We start from the raw sequence: 22,334 nt of genomic DNA, 5'->3' as shown, positions 1-22,334 counted from the left end.
AGAAAGAGAGCGAGAGAAAGAGAGAGCGAGAGAAAGAGAGAGCGAGAGAAAGAGAGAAAGAGAGCGAGAGAGAGCGAGAGAAAGAGAGAGCGAGAGAAAGAGAGAGCGAGAGAAAGAGAGAGAGAGAAAGAGAGAGCAAGAGAGAGCGAGTGAAAGAGAGAGCGAGAGAGAGCGAGTGAAAGAGAGAGCGAGAGAGAGCGAGTGAAAGAGAGAGCGAGAGAAAGAGAGAGCGAGAGAAAGAGAGAGCGAGAGAAAGAGAGAGCGAGAGAAAGAGAGAGCGAGAGAAAGAGAGAGCGAGCGAAAGAGAGAGCGAGAGAAAGAGAGCGAGAAAGAGAGAGCGAGAGAAAGAGAGAGCGAGAGAAAGAGAGAGCGAGAGAAAGAGAGAGCGAGAGAGAGCGAGAGAAAGAGAGCGAGAGAGAGCGAGAGAAAGAGAGAGCGAGAGAAAGAGAGAGCGAGAGAAAGAGAGAGCGAGAGAAAGAGAGAGCAAGAGAGAGCAAGAGAGAGAGGAAAAATAGAAAAGAGAACATTGTTCTCTTTCCTAGGAAGCTGGAGAAAAGAGAGGTGATGTGGAAAGACGGAGAGGAAATGAGAAAATGAAGAGAAGCCATGAAGAGCAGGAGACCAGAAAGTACAATTGAGTTGGACAGGAAGGAAAGACTGAATGAAAAAAAAGGACATATGAGGGGCTGAGAGAAAGCAAGGAGAATAGGGGTCAGTGCAGAGAAAATGTGTGTATGCCAAGGTTATTAGTTGTCCTTTTGTTTTAATATACTCCTTCAAGACTGTTGGAAAAGCATTCCTCATGAAGCAGGTTGAGAGAATGCCAAGATTGACAGCTTTGAACAAAGGCAAAGGGTAGCTACTTTGAAGAATCTAAAATATATTTTGTTTTTTGGTTACTACATGATGTCATGTGTGTTATTCCATAGTTGATGTCTTCACTATTATTCTACAATGTAGAAAATAGTAAAAATAAAGAAAAACCCTTGAATGAGTAATAAACTTTTGACTGGTACTGTATATATAAATATTTAGCTATTATTAGTTTGTCAGTTAAGACTTTTCAGATTTACTCTATTTATACTGAACAAAAATATAAACGTAACATGTAAAGTGTTGGTCGAATGTTTCATGACCTGAAATAAAAGAGCGAGTAATTTTTCCATACGCACAAAAAGCGTCTCTCAAATTTTGTGCACTAATTTGTTTACATCCCTGTTAGTGAGCATTTCTCCTTTGCCAAGATAATCCATCCACCTGACAGGTGTGGCATTTCAAGAAGCTGATTAAAAAGCATGACCATTACACAGGTGCACCTTGTGCTGGGGAATGTAAAATGGCACTAAAATGTGCAGTTGTGTCACACAATGCCACCGATGTCAAGTTTTGAGGGAGAGTGCATTTGGCATGCTGACAGCAGGAATGTTCACCAGAGCTGTTGCCAGAGAATTTAATGTTAATTTCTCTACCATAAGCCTCCTCCATAATTTTTGAGAATTTGGCAGTATGTCCAACCGGTCTCACAACCACGCCAGCCCAGCACCTCCACATCCGGCTTCTTCACATGTGGGATTGTCTAAGGGGTAGCCTAGTGGTTAGAGTGTTGGACTAGTAACCGGAAGGTTGCAAGTTCAAACCCCCGAGCTGACAAGGTACAAATCTGTCGTTCTGCCCCTGAACAGGCAGTTAACCTACTGTTCCTAGGCCGTCATTGAAAATAAGAATTTGTTCTTAACTGACTTGCCTAGTTAAATAAAGGTCAAATAAAAATTAAAAATAAGACCAGCCACCTGAAGAGCTGATGAAACTGTGGGTTTGCACAACCAAATAGTTTCTGCACAAAATGTCAGAAACCGTCTCAGGGAAGCTAATCTGTGTGCTCGTCGTCCTCACCAGGGTCTTGCCCTGACAGCAGTTTGGGGTCGTAACCAACTTCAGTAGGCAAATGCTCACCTTCGATGGCCACTGGCGTGCTGGAGGTGTACTCTTCTCGGATGAATCCTGGTTTCAACTGTACCGGGCAGATAGCATGTATGGTGTCGAGTGGGCGAGTGGTTTGCTAATGTCAATGTTGTAAATATAGTTCCCCGTGGTGTTATGGTATGCACAGGCATAAGCTACGGATATAAGCTACGGACATAAGCTACCATTAAATCAATGGCAATTTGAATGCAAAGAGATACTGTGACGAGATCCTGAGGCCCATTGTCGTGCCATTCATCCGCCGCCTTCACATCATGTTTCAGCATGATAATACACAGCCCCACGATCTTCCATGGCCTGCATACTCACCAGACATTTCACCCATTCAGCATGTGTGGGATCAGGGCCTAACACGCGCCAAATGCGGCTAGATTTTGGCATTGTCGGTAAGATGTGTATTTCACTAGCCATGTTGGCGGGTGGTCAGGCCTCCACAGTGCGAGAATTTCACTCGCATTTAGAAATAAAAAGTCAAGTATTATCATATTTATAGTAAAATAAATGCTGCAGTAGCTGTTTTCTAAGTAATTCTGCCGTTTTGTTTCATAGCTGGTAAAATATTCCCACAAAGACAAAGAACTAGGAATCCTATGTAGCCTATCCCAATTCGCACTGCGAAACTGCCTGCCTGGGGGCTGTGTGCACGTGAAGAGCTGCGCACAGGCATAAAGGTTGGTCTAATATACTTGTGTTTCTTGGCTATTTACATTGTTTTGTTCATAAGATAGGTTGTTTTCGAGAAGACAACGCCTCTACTAGTCAGACTCAATCATGCTGGCCACACCAGTCGCGTCACGTGCGCTGCAAAATAAATTTGCACATGCATGTTATTCAATCATTGCACCCACACTGCGCGCGCCAACAAACGTCTGCGTTGCCAGGTGCTAAAATAGAAGTTGATTCTATTGTGGCGCAGAACACGCTGCAAGTCCTGCCTCTCCCATCTCCTCATTGGCTTTTAGAAGGATATACCCACATGCCAGCTCCTCATTGGTTATACCCACATGGGTGATTGAAAGATGAACTGAGGTCGATTATGGTAATACACCTTATTAGGAAAGTTGCCAATCACCATATAAAGTCCAAAGAAGAGAAAGCCTGGAAGGAGGCGAGATGACTAGAAACGATTCGGTTGACCGTTTGTGTGGATTAATTGTCGGAGTAGAGGACCTTGTGCATTTCAAGTAAAATAACAACTCAATGTGTATATCCCAGGACAAATTAGGTAGCAACAGCAAGCTAAATTGCCATAAACGTTTAATGCTTTTCGACCTGTCCCCAAATGAATATAATTGGTTCAGAGTTTGTTTTGATATTTCAACCTGTGTGTCCTGATCACATTTGGTGTGGGTGGACAAAATCCAATTGCACAGGATGGCGGACGCACGTATGCAAACATGACAGGAGTCGCGTCACCATGGTAACATCCCACCCTTAAAGGGGCAGGTGAATATTTTAGTCTCATCTGTGATATGTTTAAAAGACTAAGGTCACAAAAAAAAATATTAAACAATATACCACATTACTTCTTACGGGTAATATATTTCTTTTTTTAGAAACATTACAAAGCACGCTAATCCATTTTTTGTGTTTTGTTGGTGTAATTTTAACAGAAAAAAAAGTTAGCAGCAAAAATATTTGAGTGGCTGGTGGATCAAAAAGTACATTTTAGGCCCTGTTTGGGATGTTCTGTATCTACGTGTTCCAGTTCCCGTCAATATCCGGCAACTTCGCACAGCCATTGAAGAGGAGTGGGACAACATTCCACAGGCCACAATCAACAGCCTGATCAGCTCTATGCGAAGGAAATGTGTCACGCTGCATGAGGCAAATGGTGGTCACACCAGATACTGACTGGTTTTCTGATACACGCCCCTACCTTTTTATTAAGGTATCTGTGACCAACAGATGCATATCTCTATTCCCAGTCATGTGACATCCATAGATTAGGACCCAATGAATTAATTTAAATTGACTGATTTCATTACAGTATATGAACTGTAACACAGTAAAATCTTTGAAATTGTTGCATTTATATTTTTGTTCAGTATAGTTTCAGTTCCATAAACACATTTCTATTTCCTGTTTATATGATTTAGTTTCAGTGTCAGTTTCAGTATTAGGGTCAGACAGCAGCCTGGGAGGTGAGGTGTTGGAGGCATATGGTGTTTTTTGTGATGTTACTTCTTGCCACTGGGGGGCACTTATACATACAGTGATCGGCCAGGACCATAACGACACATAACATCTCTGTATCTGTGTCATGATGGTGTTTGTGAGAGCATGGGCAGCACCATTGAGTCCTTCTCCATCTGAAAGTCAAATGTTCTTCTTCATAAGTAAAATTCATTGGCTGATCCCTCCTGATCTGTCACGACTCCAACCAATGGAAGTCCCTAAATAAAATGGTATAAGTACTCAATGGCATCGCCATGGCTAACGTTGGCTTTTGGCCAATAGAGGACTCACAACTCCATGTCCAGGACATAGGTTTGGTTATGTTTAAATTATAAATCAATCCTAACGTGACTTGGATTTAAAGGTTAGACTGGTGCAAGAGAAATGGTGGAAGGAAATGTTTACACCAATCCAATGTTGTTGTGTTTTTACTTTAGTGAATGAATCATCATGTATCTTTACCTGCCGGAAATCAACTAATGACGTCATGTCACATGACCATGTTATGTTTCTGTTATATTAAACATTTATCACTGACTAACCCATTCCTACAGGGTTAATACAAACAGTATCACTAACTAACCCCTTCCTACAGGGTTAATACAAACAGTATCACTAACTAACCCCTTCCAACAGGGTTAATACAAACAGTATCACTAACTAACCCCTTCCAACAGGGTTAATACAAACAGTATCACTAACTAACCCCTTCCTACGGGGTTAATACAAACAGTATCACTAACTAACCCCTTCCAACAGGGTTAATACAAACAGTATCACTAACTAACCCCTTCCTACAGCGTTAATACAAACAGTATCACTAACTAACCCCTTCCAACAGGGTTAATACAAACAGTATCACTAACTAACCCCTTCCTACAGCGTTAATACAAACAGTATCACTAACTAACCCCTTCCTACAGGGTTAATACAAACAGTATCACTAACTAACCCCTTCCTACAGGGTTAATACAAACAGTATCACTAACTAACCCCTTCCTACAGCGTTAATACAAACAGTATCACTAACTAACCCCTTCCTACAGCGTTAATACAAACAGTATCACTAACTAACCCCTTCCAACAGGGTTAATACAAACAGTATCACTAACTAACCCCTTCCTACAGGGTTAATACAAACAGTATCACTAACTAACCCCTTCCTACAGCGTTAATACAAACAGTATCACTAACTAACCCCTTCCTACAGGGTTAATACAAACAGTATCACTAACTAACCCCTTCCTACAGGGTTAATACAAACAGCTGTAAAAACATATGCAATACAACACTTCTTTACAAATATATCAGTTCACAGTCAGACAGCTTGTGTGTGTTTCTGTTCAACCAAAAAATATTCTGGTTCACCTACTAGAAGACTGCGTTCCAAAGAGTTGGTCGTTGGGTTTCTCAAGCCTGACGGCAGTTGTCCACAGACACAGGATATTCTCTCCATGAACACTTGGGATGCAGGGGCACAGCTTTCAATAACCAGCCATCCTTGCCTCCCAGAACTGGAGAGGTGAGTCTGTAAACATACCCCCCCCTTTACCTTTTCCAGGTATTTCGACACTTAATGCTCTGCCAGTCTGAACCTCTGGCTGGACAGTGACTCAGACACAATCTTCAATGAGAGGAAGCTATACTTCTGAAGCACTGTGGTTGAGATGCTTGCTAGATTCATCGTGTTGGCATTTTCCTGGGGTCCTGCCGCTCCACGGCTGTACCCTCTAAGTTTCTGAAGTACAAAATACTCTGCTTGCCTCATAGTGACATCATCTCTGTTGAGCGAAGTGCCAGAGACACACTTGGGTCCATCAGGCAAGCTGCTCCAGGGGTTGGATAGAAGTTGGCTACCAGAGAAGTCAGTATGCATGCGAAGTCACACAGTGACTTCAGGAGGACCTGTGCCAACTGTTTTGCAACAGTAGTTGACTGCAAGTGTGCCTCAAGCTTGAGAAGGCACACCACCACATCAGACAGCGACTGGATGTCAGTTTGGATTTGCGAAAGGCTCCAGCAACTTCACAAGCTGTTCTAGCTTGGCCCAGTCACGCTCCGTGCTCGCCCTCAGATTTCTTCCCTGTTAGCTGGTGATTGCTAGTGATACACAAGCTAGGCCTATTTGAAACATTGGCATCTACTGGCAGCATAAACCCATCAGCTTCAGAAGCTCAAACCCCATCCAGAAACAAAACTTTAGAAGAAAATAACTATAACTAAACATCATTTATGGTTGTGTGTGATTGTCAGAGTGAATGTGACAAAAGACAGAACGTGAGCCGAGAGGGGGAGAGAGCGAGAGGGGGGAGAGAGCGAGAGAGCGAGAGAGCGAGAGGAGAATGAGAGCGAGAGTGAGTGGAGAGCGAGAGCGAGGGGCAGAGAGCGAGGGGGAGAGAGAGAGCGAGCAAGAGAGAGGAGAGCGAGCAAGAGAGAGGGGAGAGACAGCGAGAGGGTGAGAGACAGCGAGAGAGAGGAGAATGAGAGCGAGAGCGAGGGGCAGAGAGCGAGAGGGGGAGAGAGAGAGCGAGGAGAGGAGAGCGAGAGGGGGAGAGAGAGAGAGCGAGCAAGAGAGAGGAGAGCGAGCAAGAGAGAGGGGGAGACAGCGAGAGGGGGAGAGACAGCGAGAGAGAGAGAGGAGAATGAGAGCGAGAGCGAGGGGCAGAGAGCGAGAGGGGGAGAGAGAGAGCGAGGAGAGGAGAGCGAGAGGGGGAGAGAGAGAGAGCGAGGAGAGGAGAGCGAGAGGGGGAGAGCGAGCGCGAGATGGGAGAGCGAGAGGGGGAGAGAGAGAGCGAGAGTGAGTGGAGATCGAGGGGCGGAGAGCGAGAGGGGGAGAGAGAGCGAGAGGGGGAGAGAGAGCGAGAGAGGAGAAGGAGAGCGAGAGGGGGAGAGAGGGGGAGCGAGAGGGGAGAATGAGAGCGAGAGTGAGTGGAGAGCGAGAGGTGGAGCGAGAGGGGAGAATGAGAGCGAGAGTGAGTGGAGAGCGAGAGGGGGAGAGAGAGCGAGAGGGGGAGAGAGAGAGAGAGCGAGAGGGGGAGAGAGAGAGAGCGAGAGGGGGAGAGAGAGAGAGCGAGAGAGGGAGAGAGAGAGAGCGAGAGGGGGAGAGAGAGAGCGAGGGGGAGAGAGAGAGCGAGGGGGAGAGAGAGAGAGCGAGGGGGAGAGAGAGAGAGGGGGGAGAGAGAGAGGGGGGGAGAGAGAGAGCGAGCGAGAGGCGGGGGAGCGAGAGAGAGCGAGAGGCGGGGGAGCGAGAGAGAGCGAGAGGCGGGGGAGAGAGAGAGCGAGAGGGGGAGAGAGAGCGAGAGGGGGAGAGAGAGAGAGAGAGCGAGAGGGGGAGAGAGAGAGAGCGAGAAGGGGGAGAGCGAGAGAGGGGGAGAGCGAGAGAGAGAGAAAGCGAGGGGGGGAGAGAGCGAGAGGCGGGGGAGTCTGTGAAAACACTAGAACCACACACACACACTTTCTTCTGTCTGTCGATACACTGTCTTCTCATTTACATTTATAGTGATTCCTCTTCATTGAAAACGTGAGAGAATCAGAGGCAGCGCTGAGCTGCCAGAAATTCATTGCCATTTTTCTCTCCTTCCCTTTCATTTTCATCACTCCATCTAGATCAATACTGACTGTATTGCGAACAACACACAATACAAAAGAGCAGCGAAAAGGTTGACGGACAGGGCGTGTGTGTGTGTGTGTGTGTGTGTGTGTGTGTGTGTGTGTGTGTGTGTGTGTGTGTGTGTGTGACTGATGTGGTGCCTATGTTTAGAGACAGGTGTCACCTAATGCATTACTAAACTCTGGGCTCAGGATCCAGTTCACTAGAAAACTTTAAAAACCCAAAACAAAAATGAGGATTCTTATTAAGACACGTCGAGGTCGTGTAAAATGTAGTTTGTTTGGTTCTCATGTTGTGCCTATTGATGTGTTCAGAAAAAAACAGGCTCCTCCTCCTCACCTCAGGAGTTCCTCAACTTTGTCGTCCACGTCTAGTTCCTCCTCGCTGGCCTCAAACCCGTAGCCGCTCCCCGTCACGCCGCCACTCACCGCGCCTACACTGTCAGGAAACCGTGGTGGAGACAACTTCCCGTTCGTCATGGCAACCAGCTCATCGCCGCCACCAACCCCACGCCCGTTCTGCGCCACCACTGCCATAGCAACCGGGTCGGATACAACTGCCGGAGGGGGCGGTGACATATCATAGTTGTTGCTAGGCAACGGAGACAGGCCATTCCCGCCACTTCCACTCCCATTCTCCAGGTAACCAGTCTGTGTGGCGGTCGTGGACGTTGATGAGGACGCCGAAGAAGATGTTGAATTAGTGTTGTAATTGGGCGTCGGTCCCTGATAGGCGGGCTGAGGACGGCGTCCGAACTTGTGTCCGTGCTGGTGATCCAGTCTTTCCAGGATGTCCAGGGCGTGGAGGAGCTCTGGCTTGGTCATCCCTGTCCTCCTCAGCCGCTGGAGCAGGTCAATCTGCTCAATGGTGAAACGAGGCTCGTCGGTATACCGAGACATCCTGGAGAGGGAGAGAGGAGAAGGGTTTAGATGGAGTGAGAGAAAAGAGAGTTAAGATAGGATGAATGGAGAAAGGAGGAGAGAGGGACAAGACTGTGGATGATACATTCAGGGATTGATGGATGTTTGGAGAGATGGGGGCTGTTGCTGTATTGTATATAACCCTGTCCAGAAAAGTACTACCATCCCTTAGACCCTGCCTGGTACACATCCAGAAAACTACTACCATCCCTTAGGACCTGCCTGGTATACATCCAGAAAACTACTACCATCCCTTAGGCCCTGCCTGGTACACATCCAGAAAACTACTACCATCCCTTAGGCCCTGCCTGGTACACATCCAGAAAACTACTACCATCCCTTAGGCCCTGCCTGGTACACATCCAGAAAACTACTACCATCCCTTAGACCCTGCCTGGTATACATCCAGAAAACTACTACCATCCCTTAGGCGATGCCTGGTATACATCCAGAAAACTACTACCATCCCTTAGGCCCTGCCTGGTATACATCCAGAAAACTATTATCATCCCTTAGGCCCTGCCTGGTACACATCCAGAAAACTACTACCATCCCTTAGGCCCTGCCTGGTACACATCCAGAAAACTACTACCATCCCCTAGGCCCTGCCTGGTATACATCCAGAAAACTACTACCATCCCTTAGGCCCTGCCTGGTATACATCCAGAAAACTACTACCATCCCTTAGGCCCTGCCTGGTATACATCCAGAAAACTACTACCATCCCTTAGACCCTGCCTGGTATACATCCAGAAAACTACTACCATCCCTTAGGCGATGCCTGGTATACATCCAGAAAACTACTACCATCCCTTAGGCCCTGCCTGGTACACATCCAGAAAACTACTACCATCCCTTAGGCCCTGCCTGGTACACATCCAGAAAACTACTACTATCCCTTAGGCCCTGCCTGGTATACATCCAGAAAATGACTACCATCCCTTAGGTCCTGCCTGGTACACATCCAGAAAACGACTACCATCCCTTAGGCCCTGCCTGGTACACATCCAGAAAACTGCTGCATAGACATAAGACATGTTGACATAACCTATTATTATGCGGGAGACCATGGCAGCTCTTACAAAAGACTACACTGAGACACATATGCACTCACGAACACACATCATACAGCTTACACACTGTATCTCCTCATCAGCAGCATGCTTAGTGAAGACTGGTTCAGGAGCTGCAGCACAGACATTAAATGGATTATTCTACCAACACAGACAGACAGAGACAGACTTAGATAGTGTGAACGGGGGGAGGAGGGTGAGAGATGGAAATAGAAAGAGAGCAAACTGTATGTGTGAGAGAGAGAAAGAGCTGACAGAGAACACATGCATAAGAGAGAGAAAGATTGAGAGGCAAAAGGGAGGGGGTTAAGAGAGAGTGTGACTTGGGAAAAATGCCAAGAAAAATCTCTGTCCCAAGCGGCCAACCTCCACATTTTCCTTTTAAAAGAGAGCGGGGATGAGTCATAGGACAGTGTATAGGATATCAGATAGACAAGTACATACAGTATTGTGCCAAACATACATACACAGCCAGGACACACACACACACACATTAAAAAGCGCAGCACAGTTCAAACAGGCAGACAGAAACAGACAGGGTCAAAAACAGTAGAGGACACACAACCACAGGCGCAGGTGCAGGTGCACAGAAACATGCATGGACATACGTGCGCACACACACACAGGCTAGTGTCTAGACCTACTGAATGAAGGCTAGTGTCTAGACCCACTGAATGAAGGCTAGTGTCTAGACCTACTGAATGAAGGCTAGTGTCTAGACCCACTGAATGAAGGCTAGTGTCTAGACCTACTGAATGAAGGCTAGTGTCTAGACCTACTGAATGAAGGCTAGTGTCTAGACCTACTGAATGAAGGCTGGTGTCTAGACCTACTGAATGAAGGCTAGTGTCTAGACCTACTGAATGAAGGCTGGTGTCTAGACCTACTGAATGAAGGCTAGTGTCTAGACCTACTGAATGAAGGCTAGTGTCTAGACCTACTGAATGAAGGCTGGTGTCTAGACCTACTGAATGAAGGCTAGTGTCTAGACCTACTGAATGAAGGCTAGTGTCTAGACCTACTGAATGAAGGTTGGTGTCTAGACCTACTGAATGAAGGCTGGTGTCTAGACCTACTGAATGAAGGCTAGTGTCTAGACCTACTGAATGAAGGCTAGTGTCTAGACCTACTGAATGAAGGCTGGTGTCTAGACCTACTGAATGAAGGCTAGTGTCTAGACCTACTGAATGAAGGCTAGTGTCTAGACCTACTGAATGAAGGCTGGTGTCTAGACCTACTGAATGAAGGCTGGTGTCTAGACCTACTGAATGAAGGCTAGTGTCTAGACCTACTGAATGAAGGCTGGTGTCTAGACCTACTGAATGAAGGCTAGTGTCTAGACCTACTGAATGAAGGCTGGTGTCTAGACCTACTGAATGAAGGCTAGTGTCTAGACCTACTGAATGAAGGCTGGTGTCTAGACCTACTGAATGAAGGCTAGTGTCTAGACCTACTGAATGAAGGCTAGTGTCTAGACCTACTGAATGAAGGCTGGTGTCTAGACCTACTGAATGAAGGCTGGTGTCTAGACCTACTGAATGAAGGCTAGTGTCTAGACCTACTGAATGAAGGCTAGTGTCTAGACCTACTGAATGAAGGCTAGTGTCTAGACCTACTGAATGAAGGCTAGTGTCTAGACCTACTGAATGAAGGCTAGTGTCTAGACCTACTGAATGAAGGCTAGTGTCTAGACCTACTGAATGAAGGCTAGTGTCTAGACCTACTGAATGAAGGCTGGTGTCTAGACCTACTGAATGAAGGCTGGTGTCTAGACCTACTGAATGAAGGCTAGTGTCTAGACCTACTGAATGAAGGCTGGTGTCTAGACCTACTGAATGAAGGCTAGTGTCTAGACCTACTGAATGAAGGCTGGTGTCTAGACCTACTGAATGAAGGCTGGTGTCTAGACCTACTGAATGAAGGCTAGTGTCTAGACCTACTGAATGAAGGCTGGTGTCTAGACCTACTGAATGAAGGCTAGTGTCTAGACCTACTGAATGAAGGCTAGTGTCTAGACCTACTGAATGAAGGCTGGTGTCTAGACCTACTGAATGAAGGCTGGTGTCTAGACCTACTGAATGAAGGCTAGTGTCTAGACCTACTGAATGAAGGCTAGTGTCTAGACCTACTGAATGAAGGCTAGTGTCTAGACCTACTGAATGAAGGCTGAATGTGTCTAGACCTACTGAATGAAGGCTAGTGTCTAGACCTACTGAATGAAGGCTAGTGTCTAGACCTACTGAATGAAGGCTAGTGTCTAGACCTACTGAATGAAGGCTAGTGTCTAGACCTACTGAATGAAGGCTAGTGTCTAGACCTACTGAATGAAGGCTAGTGTCTAGACCTACTGAATGAAGGCTGGTGTCTAGACCTACTGAATGAAGGCTGGTGTCTAGACCTACTGAATGAAGGCTGGTGTCTAGACCTACTGAATGAAGGCTGGTGTCTAGACCTACTGAATGAAGGCTGGTGTCTAGACCTACTGAATGAAGGCTGGTGTCTAGACCTACTGAATGAAGGCTGGTGTCTAGACCTACTGAATGAAGGCTGGTGTCTAGACCTACTGAATGAAGGCTGGTGTCTAGACCTACTGAATGAAGGCTAGTGTCTAGACCTACTGAATGAAGGCTGGTGTCTAGACCTACTGAATGAAGGCTAGTGTCTAGACCTACTGAATGAAGGCTAGTGTCTAGACCTACTGAATGAAGGCTGGTGTCTAGACCTACTGAATGAAGGCTAGTGTCTAGACCTACTGAATGAAGGCTAGTGTCTAGACCTACTGAATGAAGGCTAGTGTCTAGACCTACTGAATGAAGGCTGGTGTCTAGACCTACTGAATGAAGGCTAGTGTCTAGACCTACTGAATGAAGGCTGGTGTCTAGACCTACTGAATGAAGGCTAGTGTCTAGACCTACTGAATGAAGGCTGGTGTCTAGACCTACTGAATGAAGGCTAGTGTCTAGACCTACTGAATGAAGGCTGGTGTCTAGACCTACTGAATGAAGGCTAGTGTCTAGACCTACTGAATGAAGGCTGGTGTCTAGACCTACTGAATGAAGGCTGGTGGAAAAAGACTTAGTCTTAATCCATATTACACAATAGTGACAAAGATAACGAACCCAAGATAGACAACAGCCTGTCGTTTCCAATGGGAGCAAATGAATTATAGTAGGCAGAACAAGCAAGGTGGGCAGAGCCGAGCACGGGCTAGCGAGATCCTATATGCCGCGTTCTAGCAGGTTTTCCCATATTTCCGTTAGGGATTTCCTACTCTGAAGTGCGGGTGTGCAAATAACTCAATTCACCCTTGCACGCCTTCTAAACAATAGTATTTTTAGAAACTTTCGCAAAGTCTACAAAACTTAGTCCACTTTGTTTGTAATAGATTCTAGTTTGGGGGAAATAAAACTGCATTGAGATCAAATGCATCATAGATGACAAAATGTGCAGAATGTTGGCAAAAATCCATCTCGCTCCATACTCTCCCACTGCCAGCCACTGGGATTCCTCTCATCACCATATTCAGTAGTGAGTGGAAATGCAAACCAGATTCTTTAGATTTATACATCCGGTGAAACATCTGTCTCATTGTTCTATCTGTGCTAATGAGACCTGCATATAGCCTATATTTTATGTACAGCCTTATACAACACACCAAAACCTACCATATATGTTCTGCTCTAGCCCCGTGCAAACTCACCTGACACAACTAATAAATTAACTGGGCTAATCATCAAGGGCTTGACTAGTTGAATCAGGTGTGCCAGCTAGGTGTGGGCAGGAACGAAAAGAAGAAACCATAAGAAACAATTACAGTCAGTCAGTCTGCAATTGACAAACCCTGGGCTGGAGTCAAGCTGCTGCTCCTTGGTTCAGTAAAACAAGTTTCTCCGCAAATCTTTAACTCCCTGACCTTCCCGTCTTCCTCTGGTGCAGAGGCTCTGGGGAGGACGGAGGTTTAATACTGCTGAGTTGACTAGCACTGGTCAATTATCTTTATAAATCTCTACTCAGCAGAAAGACCGGAGGGAGAGAGGGATGAAGGGCGGCGTGAAGAGAGAGAGAAATCTATGCCCTGAGAGCCTCATGGCTTTTAAAAAGTTTGTGTGTCTCAGAACACACTCAGCAGAAAAAACAAAGTCTTACACATGTACTGAGCATGTCTGAGTCTGACTGGGAGACTTATACTACACAAGTAGATGCAACTATTAGCATATTCTGAATGTGAAACCATAGATGCGATAAAGAGGTCAATGGAACTCAACCCAAGCAATAGAAATGCCATGGAAACGCGTGGGGGAAAGATCCAGCATCTCCTCATTGCCCCCCAGCAAAATTAGCCTACATTTAGGCTATTGTTTCTGTGTGTATTTCACACCATGTTGAGGCAAACCATTTGAGTTGTAATGCTTGTATGGATGTCAACTCCAATACATGTTCATGTCATCGTCACCAATCAACTGCATTGCAGTTAAAAAACGACTTGGACTACCACCACAGATTTCTGTATGCTAGCTATGCTACCAGCTCATATGAATGAGAGTTAGCATTTAGCAGTCACTTCTTCTAAACCTGAAAAGTAACAACTTCTAAATTATATGCAGTGAAAACAGCCAAACATATCAAAATGGGCCTTTAGTAGCCACATTGTCGGTCTGTTACAATACATCAATCATGACTGATTGTGAGATCAGATTGGTTGAACGTGCGCCAATCCGGCATCCTTCTCTCCCCCACGGTCTGCATTCCACGGACCTCTTTGCATCTATTGTACCATGTTTGTGCTGGAAACTGCAATGCCAATGAAATTATAGTCCTCGGGAGCAAAAGATCGTAGCCTGGTCCCAGATCTGTTTGTGCCATCATTCCAACTGTTTGGCATGACAAGGAGTTGAAAGGAGTGGCATGATGGCAAGAAAAGACTGGTACACAAGCTAAAAGAGCTTAGCCTGGTCCCAGATCTGTTTGTGCCATCATTCCAACTGTTTGGCATGACAAGGAGTTGAAAGGAGTGGCATGATGGCAAGAAAAGACTGGTACACAAGCTAAAAGAGCTTAGCCTGAAGCTACACATTTTTCCATGTCTAATAAACCATTCCAAGCTTGTAAACTGTTTAGTTGAATCGTTAGGACCCCTGGAAAAGAGTAGGTGCCAGGAAGATGTACTTAGCCAGATGTGGAAGGTAGCCACTAGCTAGTAGCTTCACAGCAAATGGCAAACTTTCCCTCACTCCCTGTGCCTAGAAACCTTATGGGTTACCAGGTACCTGGTGAAAGGTGGATACTGGGGTCTATTTATTATACACCCTCTTCCAACGAAAACAGGAACCAATGGAAGCAAACGGAACGAAACGGGGAGAGACCTACCTGAATCTGTCCAATAGAAACTCTTGTTTTCAGCGCAAAACGTTTTCCTTTTGGAGTAAACAGTTTCTGTTGCAAAACAGAATCGGCGTAATGAAAGGGCCTACACCGCTGGTGAATTTGGTGTCTGTCTGTACTGTGGTTTTGTATTGCGAACACTGACTGCTAATCTAGTCTTGCAACACAGAGTCTACACATGGAAAAGCAATGGGTAACCCGAGTAATGACATACAACTTTGGACTAGAAGAAGCATGTGTATGCTTAACTAGGGAGACTCAAACATTGACCAGAGTTGGAACAGTTTACTGTCATCCAAAGACAAGTAATTAGTTTAATCAATACTACCATTTGGTTGACAAGTCAATCTTTAGCTTGTGGTTGTAGTTAAACCAACCTATTTCCCCTGTTAGGGTTGCTTACTTTCAAAAGCTATAGTCAAATGCCTCAAAGTATGTGATGAGAGTGCATAATGTATAAAATAGAATGTTTTATTTCAAAGGGGTGTCAGTTTGGTATCAGGTGCGTGTCTAGGTTAAAATTAAGTGGGGGCTTTCAACATGGTGACTCAAATGACAATCACAGTGAATCGACAGGGAAACGAACGCCCATGCATCATATGGCACGGCCGATACACTCAATCGCACGTGAACAATCTAATAACTCAAACACAGTCCAGACAGTTATGCAATGCAAAAACCATATGTATAACCTGTAGATAAACAGCAAGCAAACACCCCAGGGGTAAGAGTTGACAACTGTTTGCTAAGTGTTTGGGGACAGGAGGGGTGTTCAATCACGGTCCAGCTCTAGCTTACTTAGCCAACCTTTGCAAATAGTTCATGTCAAACAGAACTATCTAACCAGTTGAGTATGGCATGGCTTGTGTTCAAAATTCATGTTGCTAGCTCTAGTGATCTAATTAGTTGAGTATGGTTGTTCAATGACAAATAGCTACAGGGTACCGTTAATTACTAGCTAGTTAGTTAGCTTGACAAATATATAAACTAATGTTGTAGCCACCGATGGAACAATGACACAGATATTTCACCGGATGTGTAAATGTGAAGCATCCTCTTGGCGTTTCCACTCACCACCAAATATGGTAGTGACAGGAAGCCCACTGTCCGGCAGCGGGAGAAGATAGAACGAGATGGATTTAGGCAGAAAATTCTGCAAATGTTCTCATCGATGAAACATTTTATCTCAATACAGTGCTGTTCCCCAAACTAAAATCTGCTGGACCAAGTTTTGTAAACATTACCCTTTACAAAGTTAGTTTTTTAAAATCACATTGTTTGGAAGGACTGCAAAGGGAAATGTAGTTATTGCACACGCGAACTTCACAGAGTAGGCGTTCCCTAACGAAAATATGCGGATACATGCGAGAACACATAAATAATATCTCGCTAGCTCGTGCTTGGTTCTGCACACTATGACTCATTTGGTCTTATTGGAAATGACAGGCTGTGATCTATCTTGGTTTAGTTATACAAATCTTTGTTGTAGCTATGACATCTCGCTAGTTAGCTAGCTAGTAATATTTACAACCTCTATAGAGCAAGCAGACTTTTCCAACGACTTCATAAAAGCTGACCTGGCATTAGCTATAAAGTGACCACTGACAAAGACCAATCTAACAATGGATAGAAGGCAAGACCAGGGATGTATTCTTTACGCAAATTATGTTACAACACGTTTATTAAACGGAACAAAACGGGGAGGGACTTACCTGAATTTGTCCAATATAAACTCTTGTTTTGCTCCGTTTGCTTCTTAAAAACAGTAAATAGTTTACTTAATGAATATGCACCACCATTCTAGCCAATGAGAGGACACAATGCATGTGAACAGGACACAGATAGATAGAGAGGCCTCATCTTTGTATCTATCTGTGACATTATAGCATCTCCCTTTTTAAAGTAGTCAATTTTCTTCTTCATTGGCTGATAGCTCCAGTTGACTACTTTTAAAATGGTGAAAGCTCTCAATAGCAATGTCCATGCTAAAACTGGTTATATCCATGATGAGTCTGTCTCTATGACAACAGGCACAACTCCAATATAAAGTCATTTTTTCCAAATTACCGAAATGCCACGTGAGGCCACTTATATCAATGCATTCGTAACAACCTAACCACTACGAAATGTCTAATATATTACAAAAGTCTCACGTAGCAAATTAGCAATTAAATGTTTTGTTGACCAAATTCGACACTCATTGACCTCCAAAGACAAATTCTTTACTTCGTGGGCTTATTTTCGTGGACAGATGTTGGGCGGAGTAAAACCTCTCGCCCCTCCTCTACCACTGACCAGCAACGCTTAGCTAGCTAACTATTAAAGTTAGCTTGCTGACTAGCATTGGGACCAGTGGCAATGACTGCGGGCGAGCCTGCAGAAATACTAGTTATGCTAGCTAACTCACTAGCTGCAAGTCTTACCTTGATCTTAGAATCTAGGGCCCCCGTCCACGACAGCATTTAATAACCCGGTGTTAAATTGGCTCTCGCGACAAGCCCTCTTCTATATCCCCGACACGGGAACAGGCACCAGACGGTTTTCACAATGACAGCCGCCCTCCTCTAGTCTGCTAATTTCATTTCGTGGCGAGATTGATGTGCCTTTGTCTGTCTGACAGTGGCCATATTGACATAGCAAGCGGGGTGAGGTTCCCTGGGATTCGTAGTTTTGGAAATTGCTGTTGCAGCAACGTCCCACAAACATATGATCTTGAATGCACCCTTGATAAACGCTTTGTTTGCAACAGTATATTCGATTGACTTTGACCGCCCCCTGGCGGACTTGTTGACTAATGAGACAATCAAACTTTATCAGTGATAGAAGTTACTGCTTTCAAAAAAGTTTAGAAAGTTATTCACTAAATTAGTCCGCAATCAACTGCTTTATTGTTAATGTGTTCTCATCGAGTTGTGTGTGTGTGCTTATGTTGTCCTGGTCTGGGAGAGAGAGAGAGAGAGAGAGAGACAGTAGCTGAGTGCCTGTTAAGTCTGTGGCTAGGGAGAGGGCAAGGGCAGGCTTGGAGTCACAGGCATGATGGAGGGTAAGAACCAATCACCCTTTCAAGCCTAACTTAACAGTAAGCTCTCTGCTATAAGGGAAGAAGCAAAGTGTTAAAACAGACTTTCTCTGTTGGCCATGTTATTGTCTACCTACTCACTACAGGTAAAACTGGAATACTGTGATTGGAGAAAACTCTATTCCATAGACACATTTCAATCTATCACCCTGTTGAAATCATCAACATTCAATTTATCGTATAGCAGTGATGTCATAAAGGAGGGGCGATCATCATAATTAGATTGGGGTGACATGTTAGATGTCCTTTATGACATCATAGCTCACTGTATTGCACAACAGTCCAATCAAACATTTTTAACACCACAACTTGCCTACCTCTTTAGAGAGTAGTTGCTTTTTCAATTTGCTCAGCAACCAAACTGATTGGGAGATGCTTTAAAATGTTCTCTTTGTTAATTTGTTGGTGGCTTTGTTGGTGGCTTTCCACAGTCTGGGTGGCAAGGATTTCAAGAGGCCCTGACGCCCCTATTGTCATATTTGGATCCCCATTAGCTTTTTCCAAAGCAGCAGCTATTCTTCCTGGAGCCCACACAAAATTATAAAACACGATAAGTAACAAAACACTGATACGCTGATAGACAAGAACAGTCACACATTTTTTTTATATAACAAAGTACTAACAATATAACTAAAGAATAATGTGTGTATTAGAGTGTGTCTGTGTGTGTGTGTGTGTATCATTTCTCAATCCCTATTGTGCCATGATGTTGTTTTATACATTTTTTAAAGGTAATTTTGCTGTTTGCTTGAGGAATTGGAGATGGATGAGAGTTGCATGTGATTATGGCTCTGTATAACACTGTGCATTGCCGTGAATTCGTTTTGGACTTGGGGACTGCGAAGGGACCCCTGGTGGCATGACTTGTGGGGTATGTATGGGTGTCTGAGTTATATATTATTTCTCATAAAAAAGTTGAAGATAAGCAGTTAATATCTTGTCAACCCTCTGCCGACAGACATGGTTGTCCTGTTCTAGCTCCTAGCCAACTTTGTAGTAATTTTTTTTAACATAATTTGCTCAATAAAGTTTTTTTTGCATTATTACCTACAGACAAAAATAACTTTGGGATATTAGATCAGTGGTCACTGATCAGCATTTAGATCATAAATTAGACTTCCCTGAATTGGATACTTTGTTTGAACTTCCTGAGGCAGTTCCATTCATCCCGGGAGCTGCTCCAAGACGCAGTAGCAGTAGAAGAGGAAAAATAAGTGGGCTCGTAATCAGACTCAGGAGATGTGCATACCAACTACAGCTTCCAAGAAAATTTCTTGGTAACTTTCAGTCCCTGGACTATAAAGTCGATGAGCTCAGAGCGAGGATCTCCTTCCAGAGAGACATTAGGGACTGTTACATACTCTGTTTTTACGGAATCATGGCTCCCTCTGGATATACTTTCCTGTCTCAGATGACAACCGAATTGACATCATATTCATTAAGTACCACTTAATTTGTTCAATTGGTCGGATTACCAGAATATAATTAATTTCCCCCCCCCTTCTGATGTTCCCAGAATCTCTATGTAAACCAAGGGGTTTTCAAATTTCACATCAGTAGGTTAGAGAGAGGAAAACGGGGGGAAGAGGTATTTATGACTGTCTTAAACCTACCCCCAGGCCAACTTCATGACAGAGTTGCAGCGATGAGACAAGACTGTAACTACCAAATGGATACCACAACATTCGGGAGAAAAAGGGGTGAAAAGAAAATAATAAGGAAAAAAAAGAAGAAAAAAGAGAACTACACTGGACTTTGTGCAAACTGGAAACCGCATATCCTGAGACCCCTATGTTCCGGATTGCCTCTCCAAATATTATCAACGTATACACTGATACCCTGACTACACAGCTCGCGTTGCGTGAGCGAGCATTGCAAAATAAATTTAGAAATCTATGTTATTCAATTATTGCACCCACACTGCTCGCACACGTCTTCGTAGCCAAGGGCTAAAATAGAAGTAATTCCTATTTCTGACGCAGATCGCGCTGCAAGTCCTGCCTCTCCCATCTCCTCATTGGTTTATAGAAGCAGGTACCCACGTGCCATCTCCTCATTGGTTAGACCCACGTGGGTGATTGAAAGATGAACTGTGTTGCCGGTTGTCATGGTAATACTACGAAAGTTTAGATGCCAATCACCGTACAAGTTCAACGATGAAAAAGCCTGGAAGAAGGAGAGATGACTAGAAACTATTCGTTTGACCGTTTTTATGTGTGGATTAATTGTCGGAGTAGAGGACCTTGTGCATTTCAGGTAAAATAACAACCTAATGTTTATATCCCAGGACAAATTAGCTAGCAACAGCAAGCTAACTAGCTAAATTGCCATAAATGTTTAATGCTTTTTGACCTGTCCCCAAATTAATGTCATTGGTTCAGAGTTTGCTTTGATATTTTAACCTGCGTGTCGTGATCGCGTTTGGTGTAGGGGGACAAAATTAATTTATGCATGATGGCGCACCGGCAAGGTGACTGGGAACATGGACGTGTACAAACAGACCAGCTATGTTGTCCTTATGGCTATCAAAGAGGCAAAACGACAGTTCAGGGACAAAGTGGAGTCGCTTTTCAAAGGCTTAGACAAGACATATGTGGCAGGGACTCCAGACAATAACAGATTATGAAGGGAAAGCCAGCCACCGTCATCTCGCTCCCGGGCCAGCTAAACACCGTCTTCGCACATTCAAAGTAAATGCTGAGCTGCCAACGTGGGCCTCTGCAGCTCACGAGAACTTTGAGCTCTCGTTCTCCGTGGCCAACGTGAGTAAGACATTCAGGCGTGTTAACCCTCGCAAGTCTGCCAGCCCAGACGGCATCCCAAGCCAAGCATGTGCAGATATCTTTCACTATCCCAGTCTGTTGTCCCCACTTGCTTCAATATGTCCACCATTGTTCCTGTACCCAGGAAAGCAAAGGTAACTTAACTAAATTTCTATCGCCCCATAGCACTCACATCTGTCATCATGAAGTGCTTTTAGATGCTAGTTAATGGATCATATCACCTCCAACTTACCCAATACTCTAGACCAGGCCTGGGCAATTATTTTCCATGGAGGGCCTCATTAGAATCATATTACAGGATTATACATCATGTGTATGACTGTGTTGACAGATATATCTACTGTAAATCACGTCCGGATATGCTACTTATTTTACTTTCTTAACATGCACAGGAGTGGGTCAGGAGGAGTAATTTTCCCTTGAAGGCTTTGACAAGGATGTAAATCTGATGTGCAAAAAGGCCCTTCCCATGTAGTTTGGAAGGCAAAATCAGCCAACTTTTCTTTATCTTGTCCACATATTTTCCATTCATCTCCAAAAACTCAGCAATCTCCAACTTCAGGTCCCATACCCTTTTAAGCATCTTTCCCAAACTCAGCAATCTCACGTTTGTGTGGTAGGGGAGATCTGCATGACTCGACTGTGTCACTTCCAACAGTGAGACAAAATGCCTGTGCTTTAAAGATTTTGCTCTTATGAAGTTTACCAATTCAGTGACTTTATCCACAACATGACTCATTTTCAGAACACATTTACAGAGCACCTGAATAATACAATGCAGGAAAATCATTTTCTGACCTGGGTTCAGCTTAGCTACTTGATCTTGTATCCTTTTCAAAAGGCCATGTTTTTTCCTGTCAAGTTTGGGCACCCATCAGTGGTCACATTGGATAACTTTTCAAAACTCAGTCCCAGCTTTGCCACACACTTATTAAAACCTCTACAAGAGGTTTTACCAGATCTAATGTGTTATATTCTCCTACATTCATTTCACATTTCCACAAACTTCAAAGTGTTTCCTTTCAAATGGTATCAAGAATATGCATATCCTTGCTTCAGGTCCTGAGCTACAGGCAGTTAGATTTGGTTATGTCATTTTAGGAGAAAATTGAAAAAAAGGGGCAGATCCTTAAGAGGTTCCTCCTCCAATACATCTTTCCCTGTGGTTGTGCTGACTGCATTCACTGCATTGAAGCAAGCTCCTCTGTCATTTCAAAGTCTGGGGTTATGCCAAGTAAGAATATCAACAACTGCACGTCATCCCTCTTTTACGCTGCTGCTACTCTCTGTTTATCATATGTGCATAGTCACTTTAACTATACATTA

General features: G+C 44.4%; 1 protein-coding gene across 7 annotated transcripts in view; it reads right to left on the bottom strand.

Moving 5' to 3' along the window:
• Positions 1-17,839, bottom strand: part of LOC112247282 (homeobox-containing protein 1) — a 31,213-nt gene extending 13,374 nt beyond the window's left edge. For 3 of the 7 annotated variants that reach the window (XM_042319249.1, XM_042319251.1, XM_042319252.1), the window contains exons 1-2: positions 17,570-17,839; positions 8,111-8,671 (exon numbers count right to left, since the gene is read on the bottom strand). In XM_042319249.1, coding sequence (XP_042175183.1) covers positions 8,111-8,670 — 560 coding nt within the window. In that variant the 5' untranslated portion in view covers position 8,671; positions 17,570-17,839. Of the gene's footprint in view, positions 1-8,110; positions 8,672-16,858; positions 17,317-17,569 lie in introns of those variants that run through there. The other 4 variants (XM_042319253.1, XM_042319254.1, XM_042319255.1 and 1 more) reach the window with 2 other exon arrangements.
• Positions 17,840-22,334: the final 4,495 nt, after the last annotated feature.

This window comes from Oncorhynchus tshawytscha, unplaced genomic scaffold, assembly GCF_018296145.1.
Source record: "Oncorhynchus tshawytscha isolate Ot180627B unplaced genomic scaffold, Otsh_v2.0 Un_contig_1824_pilon_pilon, whole genome shotgun sequence".
NCBI lineage: Eukaryota > Metazoa > Chordata > Actinopteri > Salmoniformes > Salmonidae > Oncorhynchus > Oncorhynchus tshawytscha.
This window is presented reverse-complemented; position numbering and strand designations above follow the sequence as displayed.